Below are 20,820 nucleotides of genomic sequence, written 5' to 3'. Positions count from 1 at the left end.
TAAATGAACAATGTTTTAAGTATGTCCAAATGTTTGTAAGCAGGCTGGATTTCCTCTCTAGGTAATTGTTTAGTTATAATTTTTTTGCAACAGAGAGTAAAAAACATTTTAGTAAATGCTTATAGTCAATATTACACAGTTTATAAAGTGGCCACTTAAAACAGCCAATAACATGTCATAAGCCCTGTAAATGCCTAGACTTCCATATTCTCTTGTCGAAAATGTTTTCCTTCTCTGTTGAAACAAATTTAAATGCAGTATTTTTTTTTGTAAAATGATTTTTGAAAATTGTGTAACTTGTATAAGGTGATCAAATCAGGCAATGACAGGTAACATGCTTTTTAAATGCCCAGAATTCTATATATAGTATCAATCTTAAAAATATTCTGCGTCTCTGGTGCAAAAAAATATCAGTTTCAATTAATTTCACAACGCAGCGGGGAGAATTTATTACTTTCCTCTAAATATTCGATAAATAAACATGTTAGGCGTGTATTTTTAAAATACAAAAAAGCAATTATGGCCAATCACTAGTCTTATAGTCCCATGGGTAAGATCCTAGATGAAATATTAAAAAAATATCACATTTTATGTTACACAAACTTTAACGATTCTTAAATACGACAATATGCACCACAAAGGAAAAATATTTTACATTTATTAATAATAAACACAAATGTAAAAGGTAACTTGTAGACAAATACGACTTAAATAAATGTTTAAAAGCCTGATCAACTTATATAACATAGATTAAAAAATTGAATAATAGTACCCGCATTTCCTGGAAATGCATTTTTATTAGTAGATCAAAAAACATAAATGGTAATTGAATAACCGTTTCAAGAATTACAAAACATATATGGCAATTATGAAGTTTCGCATTATATTGAATAAATTGTCTTTGTTTTATGAATGTATGTATGTGTATGCGCATGTGTGTATATATGTTTATGTGTGTATATGTATATATTTGTGTATAAATATATATGTATATATGTGTATGTATGTATATATGTGTGTATGTGTGTATGTATATGTATAAAAATGTGTAAACGAGTAAGTTTATATTTTATTAGTCCGTGCTTTATATTAACTTAAAACTATTAATCTAACGTAAACTATTATCAAATAGTTAAATGTAATTGCCTAGCTTGGAACGGGGTATGTACCCCTGTTAGCTGGGCAAAGTGAATATAAAAATGTATTTACGATAAAATGTACTCGTATAGGACCGACAGAGTTGGAGGTGAAAGTTGCAGGAGGCCAAAGCTCGATATCTCAAAAATAAATATACTCAAATATATCCAAAAAACAATATTAAGGTACTAAAATTAAAAAAGTAAAGTAAAGTAAAGTTATACTTCCAAGAAAAAGTTAAAGGTTTTGCAGTATTTTTTTAGTAATGTTTTTGTAGTAGGCACATCAAGATTAAATGGAAGGGTAATTATTTTTGATTAAATAAAGAATATATACAAATATATAATAAAAAAAATTAACATAAAAAAGTGAGGTAATTGGTATAACTTCTCGGGTATTTGTGATAGAATAACGACTGTTTTAGTCAAATATGCAGAATGAAATTCTCGTTTTGACTATGTCCATAACTCAAAATCGATCAATTTTGAGTTACAACAGTCCTCTACTCAGTGTGCGAGATATAAATAAACGCGATGTCTCGCAGCAGTCTACTGCAATGGTCTCACTATCCAATTAAGTTGCATTAATTTTTGTGCTGGTTTTTGTAAATATCGATAGCTTTAAAACCCGTATTTTAATGTGAGGTTAGCAGTTTTTTTTTAATTATCTTTAAAAGTTAAATCAAATTTTCTGAACACAAATATTTATATTTGCATGAAAATATTTATAAATATATACCGTGTCATTGATCTATAATTTAACTTAGTTTCATAAATATAAACATATGAATATTAAATTTTTCATACGCCAATTTTGATACAAAGTTAAAGACAATTTTATTTACTTGTCATTGTAATCGGTGCCTCAAATCTGTCATTGACTGATTTAAGTCATTACTTATCATAATGTGCAACGTTCACCATTTTGTTGATTTTCGATTCTTAAAATGATTTAATTTTAATATTTTAGTAATCCAAATATATTATGTCAATACTACACATCCAAAATAATTTTGAAATCATTTTCTTTTATATTTATCTACGAAGGTAATTGGGACAAAAAATATATTTACGTGCTGAATAATTCGGTGTACTTTGAAAATCTTTTCTCACTTTTCTGGGAAGTTTCCTTTCAAATTTCCCTGGCCTTGTGAAACTTATCCTGATGTATACAAACACATTCATATCCAATCAAGCAGCCGTTGAAAGCAATACGTGTGAGAAATATCTAACTAGCGGAAAGAAAATGTATTTCGGCTCTGGCATGGAGCGACTGTCAAATTTATTGCCTTTCATTTTGACATAACATGATCTTCTTCCCTTCACACCTGTGAATTTTCCGAAAAGAGGGTCAACAATTCAGTTTATCAAAGTACTTTTTATTATACCTTATTTATGTATTTAAACGGTTTTTACAACCTTCTTCATTGAAATAAAAAAAATAGAAAAAATGGTTCAACTAATACAATCCGCGGTGGAATTCCTTTGTAATTTTATTAAATCATAATGATTATTTATTTGATTTATTCGATTCATTCGATTCATTCGATTCATTTTATTCATTTTATTCATTTTATTCATTTAATTCATTTTGGTCATTTTGTTCATTTTGTTCATTTTGTTCATTTTATGTATAGTGAAACTAAATTTTTGCTCTCTTGTAAAATCAGTAATTTTGAGTTACAGCAGTCTTCTTCTCAGTGTACGATATACAGTTTATCTTGTTGTCCAGTAAATTTGTTATTTATGTAAAAAGTATATTTTATATATTGTTTAATAATGCATCCTTTCACTTTCCAATATTTTATATCCCAACTCCAACACAGGGCTCTTGGAAGCCCTTATGGAGTTAACTCCATGAAGTCAAAAGCCCTGTGTTGCCCCCTTCCCAAGGACACGTTATAATTTTTTTGTAATATATTTCATTGTATGAATAAATATATATATAATAATTTTTTAAAATAGTGATAAATAAAAACATTTCTTTTTTTTGTCATGTAGGTACCTTTGCATATTTTATTTATTGAAATATATTTATTTTCTTTTGTTTTTTTTACATTTAGTCATACACTGTTAATTTTCGTACCATTTTTTATTTATTTTTTTAATTTTCGCAGATTTTTTCTCTGTATACAGTTTATAATAAAATTGGCTTTTCCCCATTCAGCTATTTTATTGAATACAATTAATATTATAATTACAATTATCCTTAAGTTGTTATCGGAATACCTATGCAATACTTCTTTGTTTTATTTGTTGCCAATAAGAAAGTGATTAAAAAAAGGGAGAAAAAACTTTTATTAAAAAAATAATGATTTATTAAGAATAAATTATACATTCGCTTAGTTAGAAATAAATACTATTCTAGTGCTAGATAAATGTAAATGCTATTAAAAGCTCGCTGTTTTGGGAGGAAGTTGGCCCAGCAAACGGATTTCACAATGTTTATTTACATTTAAGCTTTGAACTAGGCTTTAGGCAAAAAAGCCCAAAGCTCCAGAAGCATTAAACTTAATGAAGACATAAACAAATGGACGCAAAACGTTAAGAGAGTTTTAACAGTGTTAGAGCAGAGCAAGATAAGAACAAGGAGAAGCTGTACTTAGCGGAAAATGAAGGTAGTACATAATAAATTTAACGATGTAAGTACGACTATAAATCGAATGAATAATTAATTGGGTAAAAAGTTTTGAAAAATAGCACGCAATAGTACCTACGGGTAAAAATCACAAGTTGTTGCATAACTAATGTAAAATGTTTAAACATGAAAAAAGCTAATAAAATTAACTTTCTTTTTTTCCTAAATAGGAAGAGAATTCATGTGCGGAAATAAATAACTTTAATTTTTAAATTTAAACTCTGTAAATATAAATTATATCACAGAATTTTAATTAAACATTTTACGGGTATGACAAAAACAAGATATTTCTAAGAGACGTGCGATAAATTCACCATTCAGTTCAAACGTTTACAGGGAATGAAATGTCAGTTAAGTTAAATAGTAAATTTAAAAGATACTGCAAAAAGTAAGAAAACCTCTAGTTAACAGGCTTAATGACGCCTTGAAAAGGTGAATAAAATACTTTTTGAGGTCTATAAAGGCACATCTTCGCGCTCAGCCTCCGTACCGGCTGGGCGTGAATTATAGTTTCTCTCTCCAATAGTAGCTTAAAATTCGAAATTAAATTGTTAACTGTTAAACAAACATTGTATTAATGTTTATAAGTGGTCGATGTGTAGACAAAAAGTAGAAAAAGAAGACTATTCATTTTAAAGCATTATTTTGCGCTTTATTCTTACTAAAATATGTGACAAGTAGTGAATAAAGGAAACTTTCAAATAACAGTGCGCCTACTTTAAAATCATAAAAAAGTATTTGAACCCATTAAATTGTTTAAGAATGTATTAATTTGTGATGCGGACGTACCAAGACTTAATTATCTGGAATACTACCTCCCACGATAAATTACAACAGTGCTACTAAAAGTGAACTTATTGATACATACTCAATAGATTTAGAATATACTTTCTAATATACTCGTACATACAAAATGATGCGTCAATCCGTAAACCACTCTCATACACACGTTTGTCTAATAATAATGTCAAAAATTAATAAAATTGAGCGGGAATTTCATACTCAAAATACAGACTAAAATGGATACAATGTCGTTGGAACAATAGGCTTTTTTCCCCCCTCCGGCAACTACACGTGGACCGGACCATCTTCTAGGAATTTAGCAAACAACATGTGTTTGCACATGTGCGACACTGCGACAGTGACTAGTGACTACCGAACATCTATGAAAGCTACCCTTCGGATATTTTTATCTGTTATGCTATCCATAGTGTTGAAGTGCTTTATCTGTTTAGTTTTTTATTGTTTACTTTTTAGCACGAACACTTTACAAATTTACTATTATGCTCAATGTTTGTTATTGTAAATTTTTTGATAATTTTAAGTTGCCAGAATTTCGCTCGTCCATGCACTTTGTAGCTGCAAGACGATTAGTAATCTAGCTTCAACAGGTAAATGTTATCAACTATCAAATATCCAAATTTAGTAAATGAGGTCTAGAATTCCAACCGTCCATGCGCTCAGTAGCTGCAAGACTTGTTGTTATCTAACTTCCATTTTTATAAATTTGTTTTTTATTTAATTTTTTAAAATATCACTAAAACTGTAAACTCCATTGTCAAATAAAAAAATAGAAATGTAAATAGGGGCTAGATTTCTTATTGTCCATGCGCTCTGTGGCTGCAAGACGTGTAATCTAGCTCCTATATATCATAACTGGAGACGAGAAACAAGAATCCTAACCGTCCATGCGCTCTGTAGCTGCAAGACGTGCTGGGATATTTATTTATTGTACAGCGCCCTTGAGGTGATTTTCACAAAAACGGCGCTATATAAATTATCCAAATATAAATCTGAGTAATTAAAACAAGGGTGGTTGAGCGGGAGAATCTCAGTTCAATTAAATATAGAAATTTACGGATTTTGTCTGTATTACCAGTGAAACTATTTCAGTCAGTTAAATATTATCTCCATGATTCTCTTTGTAACACATATGCGGGTTTCAGGAATTTCATGTGGATATTTCAGTTGGAATTTTTGTTTTAACAAGTCTGAAACAGGCTACAGCAATATGCAAACATAATCGTTGAACATATTTAAAAGAGAAGAACAGAATATAGTTTTAATGAAAACCAATAAAAAGTATTTGATTAAGCGGCTTCAGTGCATTTCAATTAGTTTTCTTTTCAAACGTAAAATCTCTATGTAAAAGGAATGTGAAAGTCTATAGGGTTTATGATCTGTATTTCGCTGATTTCATGTTTCACCAGCCGGTGTCAAGAAAAATCCATGTTCATGCTTAGACTCACTTTGATTTTTGTAAAATTTCTAGTGGATTAAAATCGGTACATTAAAACAAATGTTTGTACACACATACTTAAAATATTGATAAAAGCATTTTGTTCGAGTTATTATATTCATCATTTTTGTAATGTTCTTATTAAATATTTTTTTTTGTTATTTCTCCATTTAGTAAAGACACTATATTATTTTTCATTTTCGTGAAAATCTAAAATATGTTTATTATATTCCACACATTACAAAAAGTCTTGTCAAACGAAAGGGATATTTTTATAATCTATTATTATTTGAAAAACATGTATAATAATGAGATATATTGGAAACAAATCAGCTAGATATAGTTCTGATTAAAGTACTTCCCTTATATTCCGCGAAATGAAAAAGCGAAAAGTTTGAATGTGGTTTTGGTTTTGCGAAAAAACTCTGAAAACTATTGAAATACTTGCTTGGTAAAAATGAGAGGGGAGAAAAGTTAAAATATGATGAATGGGTGAAAAATACAGGTAGTGAAGAGGATGTGACGAGTGGATATGAATAGATTTAAGAAGAAAAAGAAAAAACCTGAATTGCTCATTAACTAAAATATGAAACCGCCCTTGACTGCTACTATCAAAATTGAGAAAATTTGCACATTTAAAAAATGTTGTTTCTCATAAGATACGAAGTACCTTAGTACCAACAAGAATAAATTAAGAGATATTTTGTTTAAAATATGTAAAATCTTCTCATTATTATTATTTCTGAAAACCACAGTCTGACAAAAGTTGCACCAACATTTATTTTGTGATTGCTAAAAATATCTCAAAAAACCAAAATTACCACTTGATTGGTTATTTTAGAATAAAATTGATAAAAAAATGCATCAATATTTTTTTTTATACCTAAATGGTTAACCAACAGGGTTAACTCTGTTGTGCGACAATAATAACACACGATTAAATAAAAGCGTATAATTGTGTTTTTTTTTATTAAATTGTGAATATATATAAAACAGTATTTTACAAATAAGTTTACATTGGTATCAAAAAAGTATACATATATAAAAATATTAAATTGTTATTTTTATAAAGGGTATTGATCAACAGTGGATACAAACAAAAAACCGATATTTATCTTTTAGCCTTAAAATTGCTTTCCCTAAAAATATTTTTAATAAAAAAATTATATTATTCACGCTGTTCCAAATTCCAATTTCGCAACGCGCGAAATCCAACATCATATGTCAACTTTCAACTGAGACTACTCCATAGTAGATACGTCATACTTCACTTGTTTCAGTTTTAATTTCTTTCCGCCAAAAGGTAAGAGCGGGATGCGTAAAAAAGGAGAAAAAAATCTGCATATCCTTCAGTCATCCCAGACAGCGCCAGACGTCATATCGTATAGTACCGAGTATAGACAGACTTACGTTGTCGCTAGATACGATTTGTATGGCGCTTCGTTGATGGAGGCATTACAATAATGATAGCGAACAGCCGTGGTATGATAATGAGAATAACCTCAGAAAGAATATTTCGCGCCCCGAGTCTAGGAAAGTAATGAGAAAATTTAAATTTTAATGAATATTAATCGCATGCCGAGATTAATTCTGATATTGAGACAGACGAAATTATTACGAAAAAACCCATGAAATTTCCAACTTTCGTGGTTTTTGGAGTTGAAAAAATAATAATGGAAGTCCAGACTAAAGAGAATTCTACATTTGAATTATTCTATCCCAAGGTATTGACGGCTTAGTTCCATAGAACGACAAGTCAAAAAAAATGTTTTGAGTTATATTTCATATTAAATTTAAAAAGAACACATTTTAACTATGTTAATCCGACTCTTTGGTATTGATTTAAATCCTTGAATTACGCACGGAAAGTTTCGGGTTCGATTTCCGGTGAGAACACAATAAAAATATGTGTGATTTTTCTCAAGGGTGTTCGTGATTAAATTCATCAACCTAATTGGGCCTCCTGACTTGTTGTAGTGCAAAAAAACGTAACTCTTAAAAATGATAAGTTTCTTTTTGTTAGACATACGAGTATGTTTCCAAATGGAAATAAATGCAATTAACAATCTTATAGCTTCAAAACTAATCAAAACGTTCTGATAATAACAAAATTTTAATAACATATTGCCATGTATTATTATATAACTTTTTTGAATTCCATTTTTCGATTTGTATAAAATTTAATTATTTATATTATTCTGTTATTTACTTATTTATTTATAATATATACGGCCTAAGCCAATAACAACAGTTACATGAAGAAACATAAATGCTAGAAACTGAACAAAAAGAACATAAATTTATTTAACAAAGACAAACAAGGGCAAAACAATAATTGTACTAATAACTTTGAGCAAAACCATGCCAATCCAACTTCATCCCACACTGCTTAGTCGCGAAGAGATCTACGAAAAGCCGGAAGATCTATCCCAAAAAATTCCAAGTCGTGTGATGAATTGACTAATCTACACATTCTGGACATTGGGGCATAAAAACCAAAGTTGCTCTTAGCAGATTTTATAAATAGCAGATTTTGACTTCTGGTGAAACGGTTGGGAACATGAAAAGAAATTGATTGCAACAGAGATGGGACATCACTTAAAGCATTAAGTATTTTGAAAATGCATATAAGGTCCATCTCAGTTCTACGTCTCTCCAATGAAGACAGATTAAGAGATTGCTCTATTTCTAAATAGGAATAATTACCCCTTTGTAATCCGAGCAACCATGCCACTTTTCTTAGAAAACGGTGTTGGACAGACTCGATATGGTCAATATGAGTCCTGAAAAATGGAGACCAAATAGGAGAAGCGTATTCTAGATGGGGTCGAACTGGTGAGCAATAAAGAGTTTTGATGGTATTAATATTTTTGAAGTCCGCCGTCACTCTATTGATAAAACCGAAAAGTTTAAGAGATTCATTTACCATATTATCAATGTGTTCACGATAGGAGAGTTTACTATCTAAAGTTATGCCAAGATCCTTTATTGACGAAACCATTGAAAGGGAAGTATTTTTAAGTTTGTTGTTGAATTGTATAGGTTTTTGTATTAAATCAACGCCTGAAAACAATTTTCCAATTTTTATACTTCTCCTTTTACCAGGTAGTAAATTCAACTTTGTTTGAGTATGTCCAAATGCTTGCAGACTGGCTGGATTTCCTTCCTAGGGAGAGTTGCCTGGTAGGTGATTTGGTTCAGCCGGATGAATCTTACCCACAAAATAAAGGTTTCAGCTCCTTTACTTCACAAAAGTCAACAGATGGAAGATTTGAAAAAATATAGATGTTCAAAAATGGGCAGAATGGTGAATGTTACACAGTGTGTAAAGTGGCCACTTAAACCAGCCAATGACAGGTCATAAACCCTGTAAATGCCTAGATTTCCATATTCCCTACTCATTAATGTTTTCCCTCTCTGTTGAAATAAATTTATATGTGAATAACTCCCTATGAAGGAAATCCAGCCAGTCTGCAAGCATTTGGACATACTAAAAAATTGTTTATTTAATTTATTTACTATTGACACCGTATTAACAGCGCATTAATAAATTTTCAGCAACACTGAAATAAAAATTCAGGACGTTTGCAAACAAGGAAAACCTGTCGCATTGAAGAGATAATGAATAACAACTTTTAAAAGGGCTTTTCCTTTTCTCACACCCTCCCTTGTATGGGATTTCGGATAACTCTTTCATTTGCCGCCTAGACAGGCTTTACGACTGACAGGGCTTAAGTATTGGGAAAAATTCTTTCGCCTTCTGTTTTTATTTCAGTTTTAGGGCCAACTTGTGCGATTTCTTCGGATTTTTTTTATGAATAAGGAGAATAGTCCTTGGTCTAGGATCTCTCGACGATAATAATAAAGGGTATGGACGAAATGGCCACGTAAAACTTTCGCCACAAAATAAAACGGAGAGGTTACTTTGGTTGTGAGGCTTTGGGTCGGAAACGTAAGGAAAATTAGTTTTCATGAAATCAACAGTAACCATTTGTGAATGCTTAGATAAAATAAAGTTACTGTATTGGATGCATAGGATTTCAAAGATAAACTACAGTCCGTTTTTAATACTTTATATGGATGTATATAATTAACGTAACAAAAATACATTATGATTCCTACATCAGTGAGTTTTGCTGAAATGAGTTCAAACTAAATTAATTGATTTTACGAATATTTTAACAATAATTGTGTTTATTATTTTATTTATTTTATTAAATAAACGGCAAATCTGCCTTTTACAAGAATTTATAATACAAACATATTTGGCTTAATATTTTTTAATTATCTTGGAAATATATTGAAATAAGGATTTTTTATATTAAAAACCTGATTTGGAAATTTGAGTTCTATATTCATATCAACAATATTTTGAGTTTTTTCCAAATTTTAAAGACAAGGACAAGATTCAACTCCCTTGGAAGCTGTTAATATTAACGTGTTACAACAGAGATGAAAAACATTTTAAAGAAGGTAATATAAAAATTTAGGCATCTACCTGACTTATAACCTGTCATTAGCTGGTTTAAGTAACCACTTTACACACTGTGTAACATTCACTATTCTGTCCATATTGGTAGACACTTAAACCAGCCAATTACAGGTCAAAAGTCCTGTAGATGCCTATACTTCTATATTACCTTCTCTTAAATGTTCTTTATCTCTGTTGTAATCTCTTATTTTCCATATTTCTTTTAATGAATTTGGAATCAACTTTCTTGCCCCTTTTTTTTTCAACATTGCGTCGCTCTCATAAAATATTCTGCCATAAAAATACACAGTTTATTATGTAAATAAAAGACGAGTGATAGTTAAATTTACACATTTGGAATAAGCAGCGATCGGCTTCATTGCTTTTGCAACATTTTAGACTAGCATCTTTGTTATGAAAATAAATACATTTAAACCAAATCAGTAAGAATTTCAAACTAGATAAAAGTAATTAAGCAGTCACTGGTTTAAAAAAAAAAAAACACTAAAATTTCACTCGTATTTTATTTCTTATAAAATATAATATAATATAAAAGACTTGAACAAACGTAAGTGTTTTAGCATACAATTTCCTAATACAGGTTTACTAGAATGGAAGGGCTAGTTGTTCCTACATATTGTAATAAATATGGCAAAAAGACACTGCAATACAGTATAACTAAAATATGTAACAAGTTACCGAACAATTTATTTATGATTTTTTTATTTTTTTATTTTATAAATTTATTGCATAAAATTAGTATACATAATTAAAAACAGGGAATCCTTATAAAACCTTTTTATTTAAAATTAAAACGGAGTGCTCTCTGTTTATGAAAGTCTACATCTAAAATGGCTCAGCCTGTTTTAAGATGGAGATTTTTTATCTTTAGTGCATAAGTAGTCCTATATTAATAAAACAATAACATAAAAAAACTCAAACTACTTAATTATAAATGCCTTCCTAATCAAATGTATAAAATGTGTAACAATATTAAGAATAGTGAGTCAAATACAGGATTAAGACGTATGCTCAAACGATGGCTAAGAAAAATAAGTTTTTGTATTAGAGATGGACTTATTTTTTTTTTTAATGTGAAATATGGTACAATGTGTCATTTAAAAAAAATAAAAAATTATGTAGGTTAAGTGCAAAACATTGAAACGACCTGCTGATAAATGATGATGAGAGTTTAATTTTAAGATGATTACGTAAATATTTTAATCAAAAAAATATTTGCTTTTCAATCTAATTTTTTTAAAATCTGTTTCAGATATAAAAGTTCCTTAAGCAATTTTAATAAGCATAATTTGATTTGTTCCTGAATTCTCGAGTAATTAACATTATGAGAATAAAAGAGACTAATGTCCATCATGAGACCCATGTCCTGTGTCATGTTAGAACGAATCAGCACAATAAAACATTAAAAAATAAATATTGTTGTCACAAAATCATAAACAAGGCATGTCAATAAAGAGATAAAACTATTTGATTTCCATGAAATAATGTTATAATTGAAATAATTGAAAATAATATTAACTTATTAAAAATTAAATAAATAACTCACCCTATTTAATATTTTAACAGGGTTTAAGCCATTAATGCTTCGAAGGTTTTTAATCACTCGGGAATAATCTAGAAGATGCTAGGAAATTCCGAATGGTATATTCAGTTACTGGCGTCGTTAAGTTTCAATATCCATCTTAATTATGCTTCATTTAATTAAATTGTTTTTCCAGACTTTGCATCGCTGCACTTTCTTGATCATAATGAAATAATTTTGAAACTTTTAATGTCCGTGGGAAAAAAAATGAAGATGAGAGTTTTCTAAAAGAATAATTAGGAATAGTACCTATCTTAGGTTCAAAATTTAAAACCAGTATTTTTTAAAAATTAACATATTTAATATTAAAATAATAAATAAACGTGAGATAAAGCACGTTTGCCTACCATGCAAAAGGTCTCAGATTCAAATCCTGACATGATCAAAATAGTACATGTATTTAACAAAGTGTTACTGTGCACTGAAATATTTCATTGAAATAGTCCACTGACTTGCACCTGAAGCGAGAAACTAATTATCTAACATAATATTTATGAAGTGCTTTATTCTTCATTAGATGACAATGATGATGATATACAAATATAATGTCAAGACATATAAACATAGCGTCGTTTAAAAAAAAGTAAAAAATATTTTTTTTTATTAAAAAAAAAACCCCGCATTAATTTAAAAAATATTTTATTAAGACTATAAATAAAATACTTTATAGCATACACTCGTAGTAAAAGAAAAGAAATTATAGTAGGTTAATTGAAACGAAATTTTTGTAAAAAAAATGTCATAGGATTTTATGTTTACGATTTAAGAAAATAAATTTGAACTTACCGCTTGGTGGAAATTCATAAAAATATGCTGATCTTGGACTCAAACATCTGAAATAAAAAAACGCATATTAAAAAACAAGAAATCAATATTTTTGTACACACTAAATACATACAAAAAAGTTTAAATTCAATGTTAAATGAATTTAAAAAACTAACATATAAGCCAATATTATTTTACAATACGATGATATTTATGTGTAATATTATTAATTCTAAAAAACAGAGAAATTAAAAAAAAAAAAAACATAGCAAACATTCAGATTTTAACAATATCAGAGAAAAGGTAAAAATCAGACTCCCTTACACAATGACTAAAGTGGCCACTAAAACCAGCCAATGAGAGGCCATAAGCCTTGTAGACCTCGAGACTTTTATATTCCCTTATTTAAAATGTTTTTAATATTTGTTGAAGTATGCTAAAAATGACAATAAAATATAAATAATGATAGAAAAGAAATTATATTTTATAAATCTAAAGTCGTAAATTCGTAAAATGTCTTTTTGGACATTCATCAGTCTACATGGATTCTGACTACTACTTCATCATGAAAACTATTCAAGTTTCCCAGTTTAGTTCAAAAATTAATTATAAAGTTTTTGTCTATTCCATTTGCGTTAAATTCAATGCAAATGAAGGTGCGTGCAGACACTTCATTAAGGTAATAATTAATGTCAGCCGGCTCTATTTAGTGGAATATTCCCTTGTTTTATAGCACCCGGATGATTTCCCTCCTAGTACAGATACTCTGACTACACGTTAATGTACTATATTATTTAGATATTTTTATAAATATGTTAGTAGGCACCAATATAACTTTAGACAAGACATAACCATGTCATGACCCACGAAGCAACATTAAAATAATAAAAAAATATGTTTAACAAAAAGATTCTGAATTTTAGAATAAATTTATACAAAACTTAAAAAAAATAAATATTGGCATTTTTCTGAGTTAACTAAGTTGAAACTATAATTTAAATACCATTTTCTGTTAAAAATAAATACTAGATAGGTATTCATAAGTAAAAAAGGACAATTAATGGTCTAGATTTTTAACCGCCCATGCGCTCTGTAGCTGCAGGACATTCTTTCTAGATTATTTTTGTTAAAAAGATATTTTTTTTGTGTAGTGTAAAAAGAGGCTAGATTTTTAAACATCCGTGCGCTATGTAGCTGCAAGACGTGTTGTAATCTAGCTCTTATATAATAATTTAAATTTAACCTTATTGGAATTGGAAAACTAGAATCCCAATTGCCTATGCGCTCTGTAGCTGTAAGGCGTGTTGGAATGGTAATTGTACAGCACCCACAATTGATAATCACAAAAATAGCGCTATTTAAATAAACAATGTTTGATTATATGATTATGTCCAAATGCTTGCAGACTGGCTGAATTTCCTCCCTAAGGAGTTGTTCATATTTAAATTTATTTCAACAGAGGGAAAACATTTTTGTGAAGGGAATATGGAAGTCTAGGCATTTACAGGGCTTATGACCTGTCATTGGCTGGTTTAAGTGGCCACTTTAACTTAAATAAATAAATACATATGTCGTAACAGCCATGATGTTTTTTTTGAATAACTGTCAATTTCTTGTGGCGTCTGGCAGACCAAATTATTTTGTAAATTCTCCAATCATCGACTACACCGGCTCGAAAACGAGTAGGGAGAAATTTGTTGCATTTTCCAGGGTCAGTTTTTAATGAAAATTCTTACTGCAAAACAAAAAAAATAACTTAAATTTTTTGAATACTGTAAACATCGCTTTGATATTTTGTATTTTGCTTAGCCACACTTAAAGAACATCTACCGTAAACTTATATTTTTTGCACAGAACTGTTAAAAAATTTCTAACACATATAATAATGTACCTAGCTTTTTTTATATGGTATTTTATCGTTATTTACGTACATCTATAAAGTTATTATATTGTGATGTATGTGGTTTCAGGTTCTATTACATTTATTCTCATGATTTGCACTTTTAAAACTGTTATCTTTGCCTTCATGTAGTAAAAATAATCGACATACTTTGCAAACGAAGTACCTTATTCACGTATAGGTAGAAAAATTTAGTAATTATAAAAATTGAAGTTGACACAATCTGTGAATATTCGATATTGTAAGGTAGAAGAATGACAACATTTTACTAAAGATGTACAGTGTTAGAGAAATTTTGTGAATCTGTGTTTGCGCAATGTTGCGCAATAAAAACAACTGCGCGTTGGACTGATTATGCCTGATTAAAATCGACAAATCGAGGTTTTGTTATCCCATTTTCCGCAACCCAAAACTATTTTTTTTTTGAGAAAAATTACCAGAATAAATTTTTCCGTAGACACATTTTTGTTTTTCAAAATAATTTATCATATGTGTATTCCGTACGTCCAAAGACGGCAGATAAAACTAGGCGCTATTTCGTGTTTTTTGATGGTCTTAGCTTACGTCAAACGTTAAACAATAGAGACACGCTAATGATAAATATCTATATTGTGTTTAAAAACACCACTCTGGTGCCATTATATAGGAAGAAAATACGGGAATTATATTTGTTCGAGGAAAGGTAAGACTGTGTTTAATACTCTTGGTCTTTAAAACGGTTTTTAGATACGTAGAGGGAATGTTTTTCAGTGTGCACATCCGATTTAAAATCGAATTTAAAATCCATATTAGAAGCGTCTTAGCCATATTACACCATCGATGCTACCAAATGTATTGTATAGTTTGTTAATATACGAGTATTTTCTATAGTTTACATATCTCTAGCCTTTAAAATAGAGATCTAACACTTTTACCCATCAAGCCCTTATGGAATGGGAAAAAACGTGACGTCAATGTATCATAGATAATGTCTCATGAATTTACTACCTTAACACGGTAAGTTGCTAGTAATATACTCGTAGATAGAACAGTTAATTTACAGACAGTAAAACGTATTAATACACCCTGCTTCCTCAGTTTGTGTAGCTTCATATAACAATTATTGCTTTATACTCGTATACCGAGTACACATTTCCCAGTAGAAGCTTTGTAATTTATTGCGGCGTGAACTTTATCAAACAGCAACGGAATGCCAAGGCATATAGAGAACAGCTAAGTTTCATTCTAATGGCTATTTACGTTTTGATTTAAGGGTTGTCAGAGAAATTAATAAAAAATCCGCAGCTAAACATAAAAATAAATGTTGAATTAGCTATATTTATCTAAAACAAGAAATACTGGTTTGGTAATTATGCATTTCTTACGATTGTAGCACTGTATACTCGACAACCTTAAATAGACTACCTACCTTTTGTGTTATTATAATAATAATTATTATTACTACTATTATTATTTTAAGTATTATTTATTGTTTTTGTTATTATTCCTTATGAACAGGCAACATTTGCTGATGCGCCTATATCTCGTGTACTGCTTTTTGTCTGCGTTCTTCCTCCTTCAAAAAAGCATCCAAACGGTTTTTGAATTGGTTAACCGAAATGGAATGGATGACTAGACTTGGCAATTTATTCCAGTCTGAAACTACCCTGCTGGAATGGAAGTTTATCTTGGGATTGAGGTGGAATTGGGGATGATATAGCTTCCAGTTATGACCCCGTAAATTTGTGTTGGGATTTAATTGATAAGTACATCTCATTCAGTGGGTGTCATAGTAATTATTGAATTTCTTAAAAGTCTCTTCGATATAAGTCCTAGTGCCTTTAATCTACCGTGGTTAGGCATCCTTTTGAGTAATTTGGGAATTTTTGTAGCACTTCTTCGGACATTTTCAAATATTTCGATATCTTAAGTAAAGTAGGGACTCCATACTTGATATCCACAATACTTTAATAAAAGTCTTACATAGGTCTTGTTTATTTAAAGAAATATCTCTGGAGTAATATTTGTGAACAATATAACTTTGGAAATTAAATTTTTTCACGTTTTGAGAGGAGTTTTTTGGTGCAGGGTGCTCTACTAACATTTTGTACGAAATAAAATTTTATATTTTGTAAGGTTCATATAATTCACCAGTAAAATAAATTCATATTGTAAACTGTTTTTATATCAAGATATTTTTATTTATTTAACCTTTATACAATATATATACATAAAAGGGCGGGCATATTGCCTTAGGGCACTTTCTTCCTACCTACCCGAACCGTTCAGTTTGGGAAAATTACAAATACATGGACATTTTGAATCTTACAATTAAATATATAATATGTATGTAATCTTTTAAAACAAATAACACACTCGCATTAAGAGTTTTTCTGAGATATTGTACTGCGCACATTTTTTGACGTTAAGGATCGCATTCAATTGACAATCGTATTATGTAATTTGTGTTTGTATCCTTGCTAAGGATTTATACCGTGTCGTAGTCGTTGCTTTGCTACAATAACAATTTAATCTTACTTACGAGTAACAACTAAAATGGAAATAATTATAAACACCCCAAGTTAACAGAAAACCGTAATCATATATTTTTTGTTCGAGTTCTTTTTATTTTATGTATGCCCACATGTCTTTGTTAGATTTTTCACTATTTTAAAAATTATTTTTTATTTTATTTGTAAATCATATAACACAAAATATTTTACAAGTATAATACGTTAAATTACATTCCCAGGAGTTAGAACTCAATTCGGAACATAACTAATATTAACATTTAGAAAACGACACATATTGAGAACAACAAAGAAACAAAACAAGTTTAGCACCTTTATAAGTAAATATAGCACAACAATTTATACGCTTAAAACCTTTTCTTACACAAGCAGATTATATATTTACAAAAAAAAACGCTTTTAAAAAAAAATTGTTTTGTTTTTTTATTTACGTACAAACTTACTTTAAATGTTCTACAAATTGTACAATTTTGTTTTATATTCATACAAATGACTAGTGTGTATGATGTTAAATTAGTATTTATAATCTTAATTTGCATGATAAGTTTGCCGTTAGTACGCACTCGCATCTTCTTCTCGATTTACTTTGGTTTTCTGCGGCTTTTTTTTAACTAGTCACGTTATGACTGGTGGTTCATATCTCCTTTGATTTGATCAAGGTACTGCTCGAGTTCGTCGCACTAAACATTTAAAAAAAGAACAAATTGAATAAATATCCATTCTTAAGAAAAACCATCGACTAATTGAAACGATTTAAATGAACAACATGCATAGAGTAAATTTGCAATAAAATTATAGATCCTGATCATTTGATAAAAGGTTCCGTTAGTCTGTAATCATGTTACTAGCACGCGATAAAAGTAATTTGATCTCTAGGACTTGAATTCTATGCCAGGAAATATTACCACCGAGTAGGTTTTATTATTTTTTTTACTTTATTCAGAAAACCTATAGCCATACATATTAAGTATTAAAAACAACGATTTTCTAACATAAGACCAATTATGTTTTTATAATTTAAATCGAAGATGTAGATAAACTTTAAATGTGACAGTAAATAAAAAAACTTTAATGAGAACAGATAATCGTTAAAATTTTGCATCTTCCATGGAGGTAATAAATAGGTAATAAATTAAAAACACCGAATGCACACTCCGAGTCTTCCATACACACACATATAAACGCATTAATAAATCATACACAAACACATACATTACATGCGGTATATACGGTCATGCATATACATATTATAAACCACTCAAGATGTACATACAGCAACTATCCGAAATAATCAACTCTATTTTTTTGTATAAATGCGACGTGCAGTTAAAAATGTCCACATTAATACTGAGTCCATTATATTTTTTACAGGTACGGCTAATAAATGATTTGAGGTATGATTGTTTTTACAAGTTGGTATAAAAAAGGAAATTTTATCTGGTATAGCAAAGAAAACAACAGAAACCAATATTTCGTAAAAGGTGCGGCGAATCAACCATATGATTTAGAATTTTCAAAAGAAAAATTCAATCATATGTATGTTTACACGCCTTTTTTGTAATGGTTTTATATTAAATTTCATCAAAGATTCGCCTTAATCATATTCAATGTTACCAAAACAATAGTCCAGACTCTTTATAAATTTCATTTAAATGTGCTCGATGTGATTAATATATACATAACACTAATACCCGTATGCAGAGACAAAACTTAAGGTGAGGAAAGTACATTCTAATTTCAAATGCAGAGAATAACCCGAAGGTGAAGACAATAGAATGTACTTTCCTCCCCTTAAAGGGGTATAAGTGGACCATACTATTGAAGCGAATTGAGTTAAATACATACGTAAATATAGAAAAGATGTTTTGAGTGTATCTGGCGATGAGAATGACTTATTTTGTGGTCATAAGTAGAATCTACAAGTTTTATTGAAATAAATGGTACAACAATTGAATCGATCCACGTTAAAAGGTCACAAGTTACACTTATGGTGATTTTGTCATTTTTATGTAAGATTATTTAAAAATTACTTATCTTTTAGTCATCATTCAATATCTAACAAAAAGGCCTTAATCTACCAAAAAACTTGTACAAAATTGTTACAGTGATTTCAGTTCCATGCCAAAAGAAACCTAGTCCATTGATAAGTTCCCCTTTAGCATGAAATTAGAATTAAAAAAATATTTAATGGCAATACTTTACGAGTGTCCTGGCAATATGACAGCTGTCAGTTTAAGTTTGGTAGTTTTACCTTGAAAATCCAACGTGATGCCCGATATTTAAGTCATTTCAAAATAGATAAAGAGGAGAATCCAACGAGAAAGCGGAAACAAAATTCTAATTGCTAACCTTGACCGTCAGATGTGATCACTATGTTGACGAGATGGTAGAAAATAAATCAGAACTATAAATCATTCTAACTGGAGGAAGTAGACTTAATATTGTAACCACCGAATTATAATACTTTTTTACTGAAAGAATAATAAAACATCATTTCAAAGTTTTTGTTTTATTAGAAAAATATTAAGATGCTTAAAGGGAACAAGTCCCTAGATTAAAAAAAATAATAAACACAAAATAATATTTTTAATGAACTTTTATATCAGTATTACTTATGTAAACCAGATTATTAATTAGAATATGACGAGTTCCTAAAAAAAATTTGAGAGACAGTTTTTATGGATTTTCTCAAACCTTGTGTCGATGAACTTGTGCCCCTTTAACATAGATCGATTCAATCAAAGACTACGATTTAAAAGGGCGCTAGAAACTGTGCTACTGATTTATGTTTTTAACATAATCAAAAGATGAAGTTAAATAGCAAGAACAGTCTAGTCTTTTATTTAATTATTGATTGCTTAGTTATAAGCATATTGTATACGTCATGTTTACGTGTAAGTTAATGACTATTGGGCTTCATTAACTTTTGTGTGGCTATGATGTCTTGATATATATATCGTATTTTATAAAATATTTAATTCATAAGTTGCTATAACACGCCTAAACTATTTAATTATTTTTTAAATTAAAGAAAACAGATTAATTAACAGTATGCACACGTGATATTTTTTTGTTTTTAACTAATTTCATTTTTAAATATCTAGTCTTTTGCTTAATAAAACACTAAAGTAGAGCACAATCAGTAGAGGGATTTTTAGATATACAAAAAAAAGAGGAAGATTGCTACGTATTTGGGAATGCTGATTCTTTAAAATTAAGTTAAGTTTTTCGATCAGGTAATTTTTTTGGGTATATCGATTCGGCAATATTCAGGGTTTTGCCAATCTGGTACAGTGTACAGGGTGTTTAAAATTACATATAAAATTTACAGAATATGTAAACAATGTCACTGTTTAATAAAATAAGATAACTACTGATCGAAGGTTGCCAGAAGAAGCAACTCGATTTTACTTCAAAATATTATTTTATTTTAAATATGAACACCTGCAATATATATATACATATGTATATTTATGTATGTACGTTCAATCGAAGATAAACTGACAGTGCACAACAAAGTTTTGGTCCCAACACTAACGTATGGAAGTGAAACATGGA

At 29.4% G+C, this 20,820-nt stretch overlaps 1 protein-coding gene across 1 annotated transcript in view; it reads right to left on the bottom strand.

Annotated features, from left to right (window-relative positions):
- Positions 1–20,820, bottom strand: part of LOC148276240 (uncharacterized) — a 133,400-nt gene that overhangs the window by 81,039 nt on the left and 31,541 nt on the right. Inside the window, exon 4 of the mRNA XM_088234539.1 lies at positions 12,874–12,920. Coding sequence (XP_088090665.1) covers positions 12,874–12,920 — 47 coding nt within the window. The remainder of the gene's footprint in view (positions 1–12,873; positions 12,921–20,820) is intronic.

This window comes from Micrasema longulum, unplaced genomic scaffold (assembly GCF_059751315.1).
Source record: "Micrasema longulum isolate JH-2025_06_02 unplaced genomic scaffold, ASM5975131v1 h1tg001256l, whole genome shotgun sequence".
Taxonomy (NCBI): domain Eukaryota; kingdom Metazoa; phylum Arthropoda; class Insecta; order Trichoptera; family Brachycentridae; genus Micrasema; species Micrasema longulum.
The sequence above is the reverse complement of the archived record's forward strand: the minus strand, read 5'-3'. Positions and strand labels throughout refer to the sequence as shown.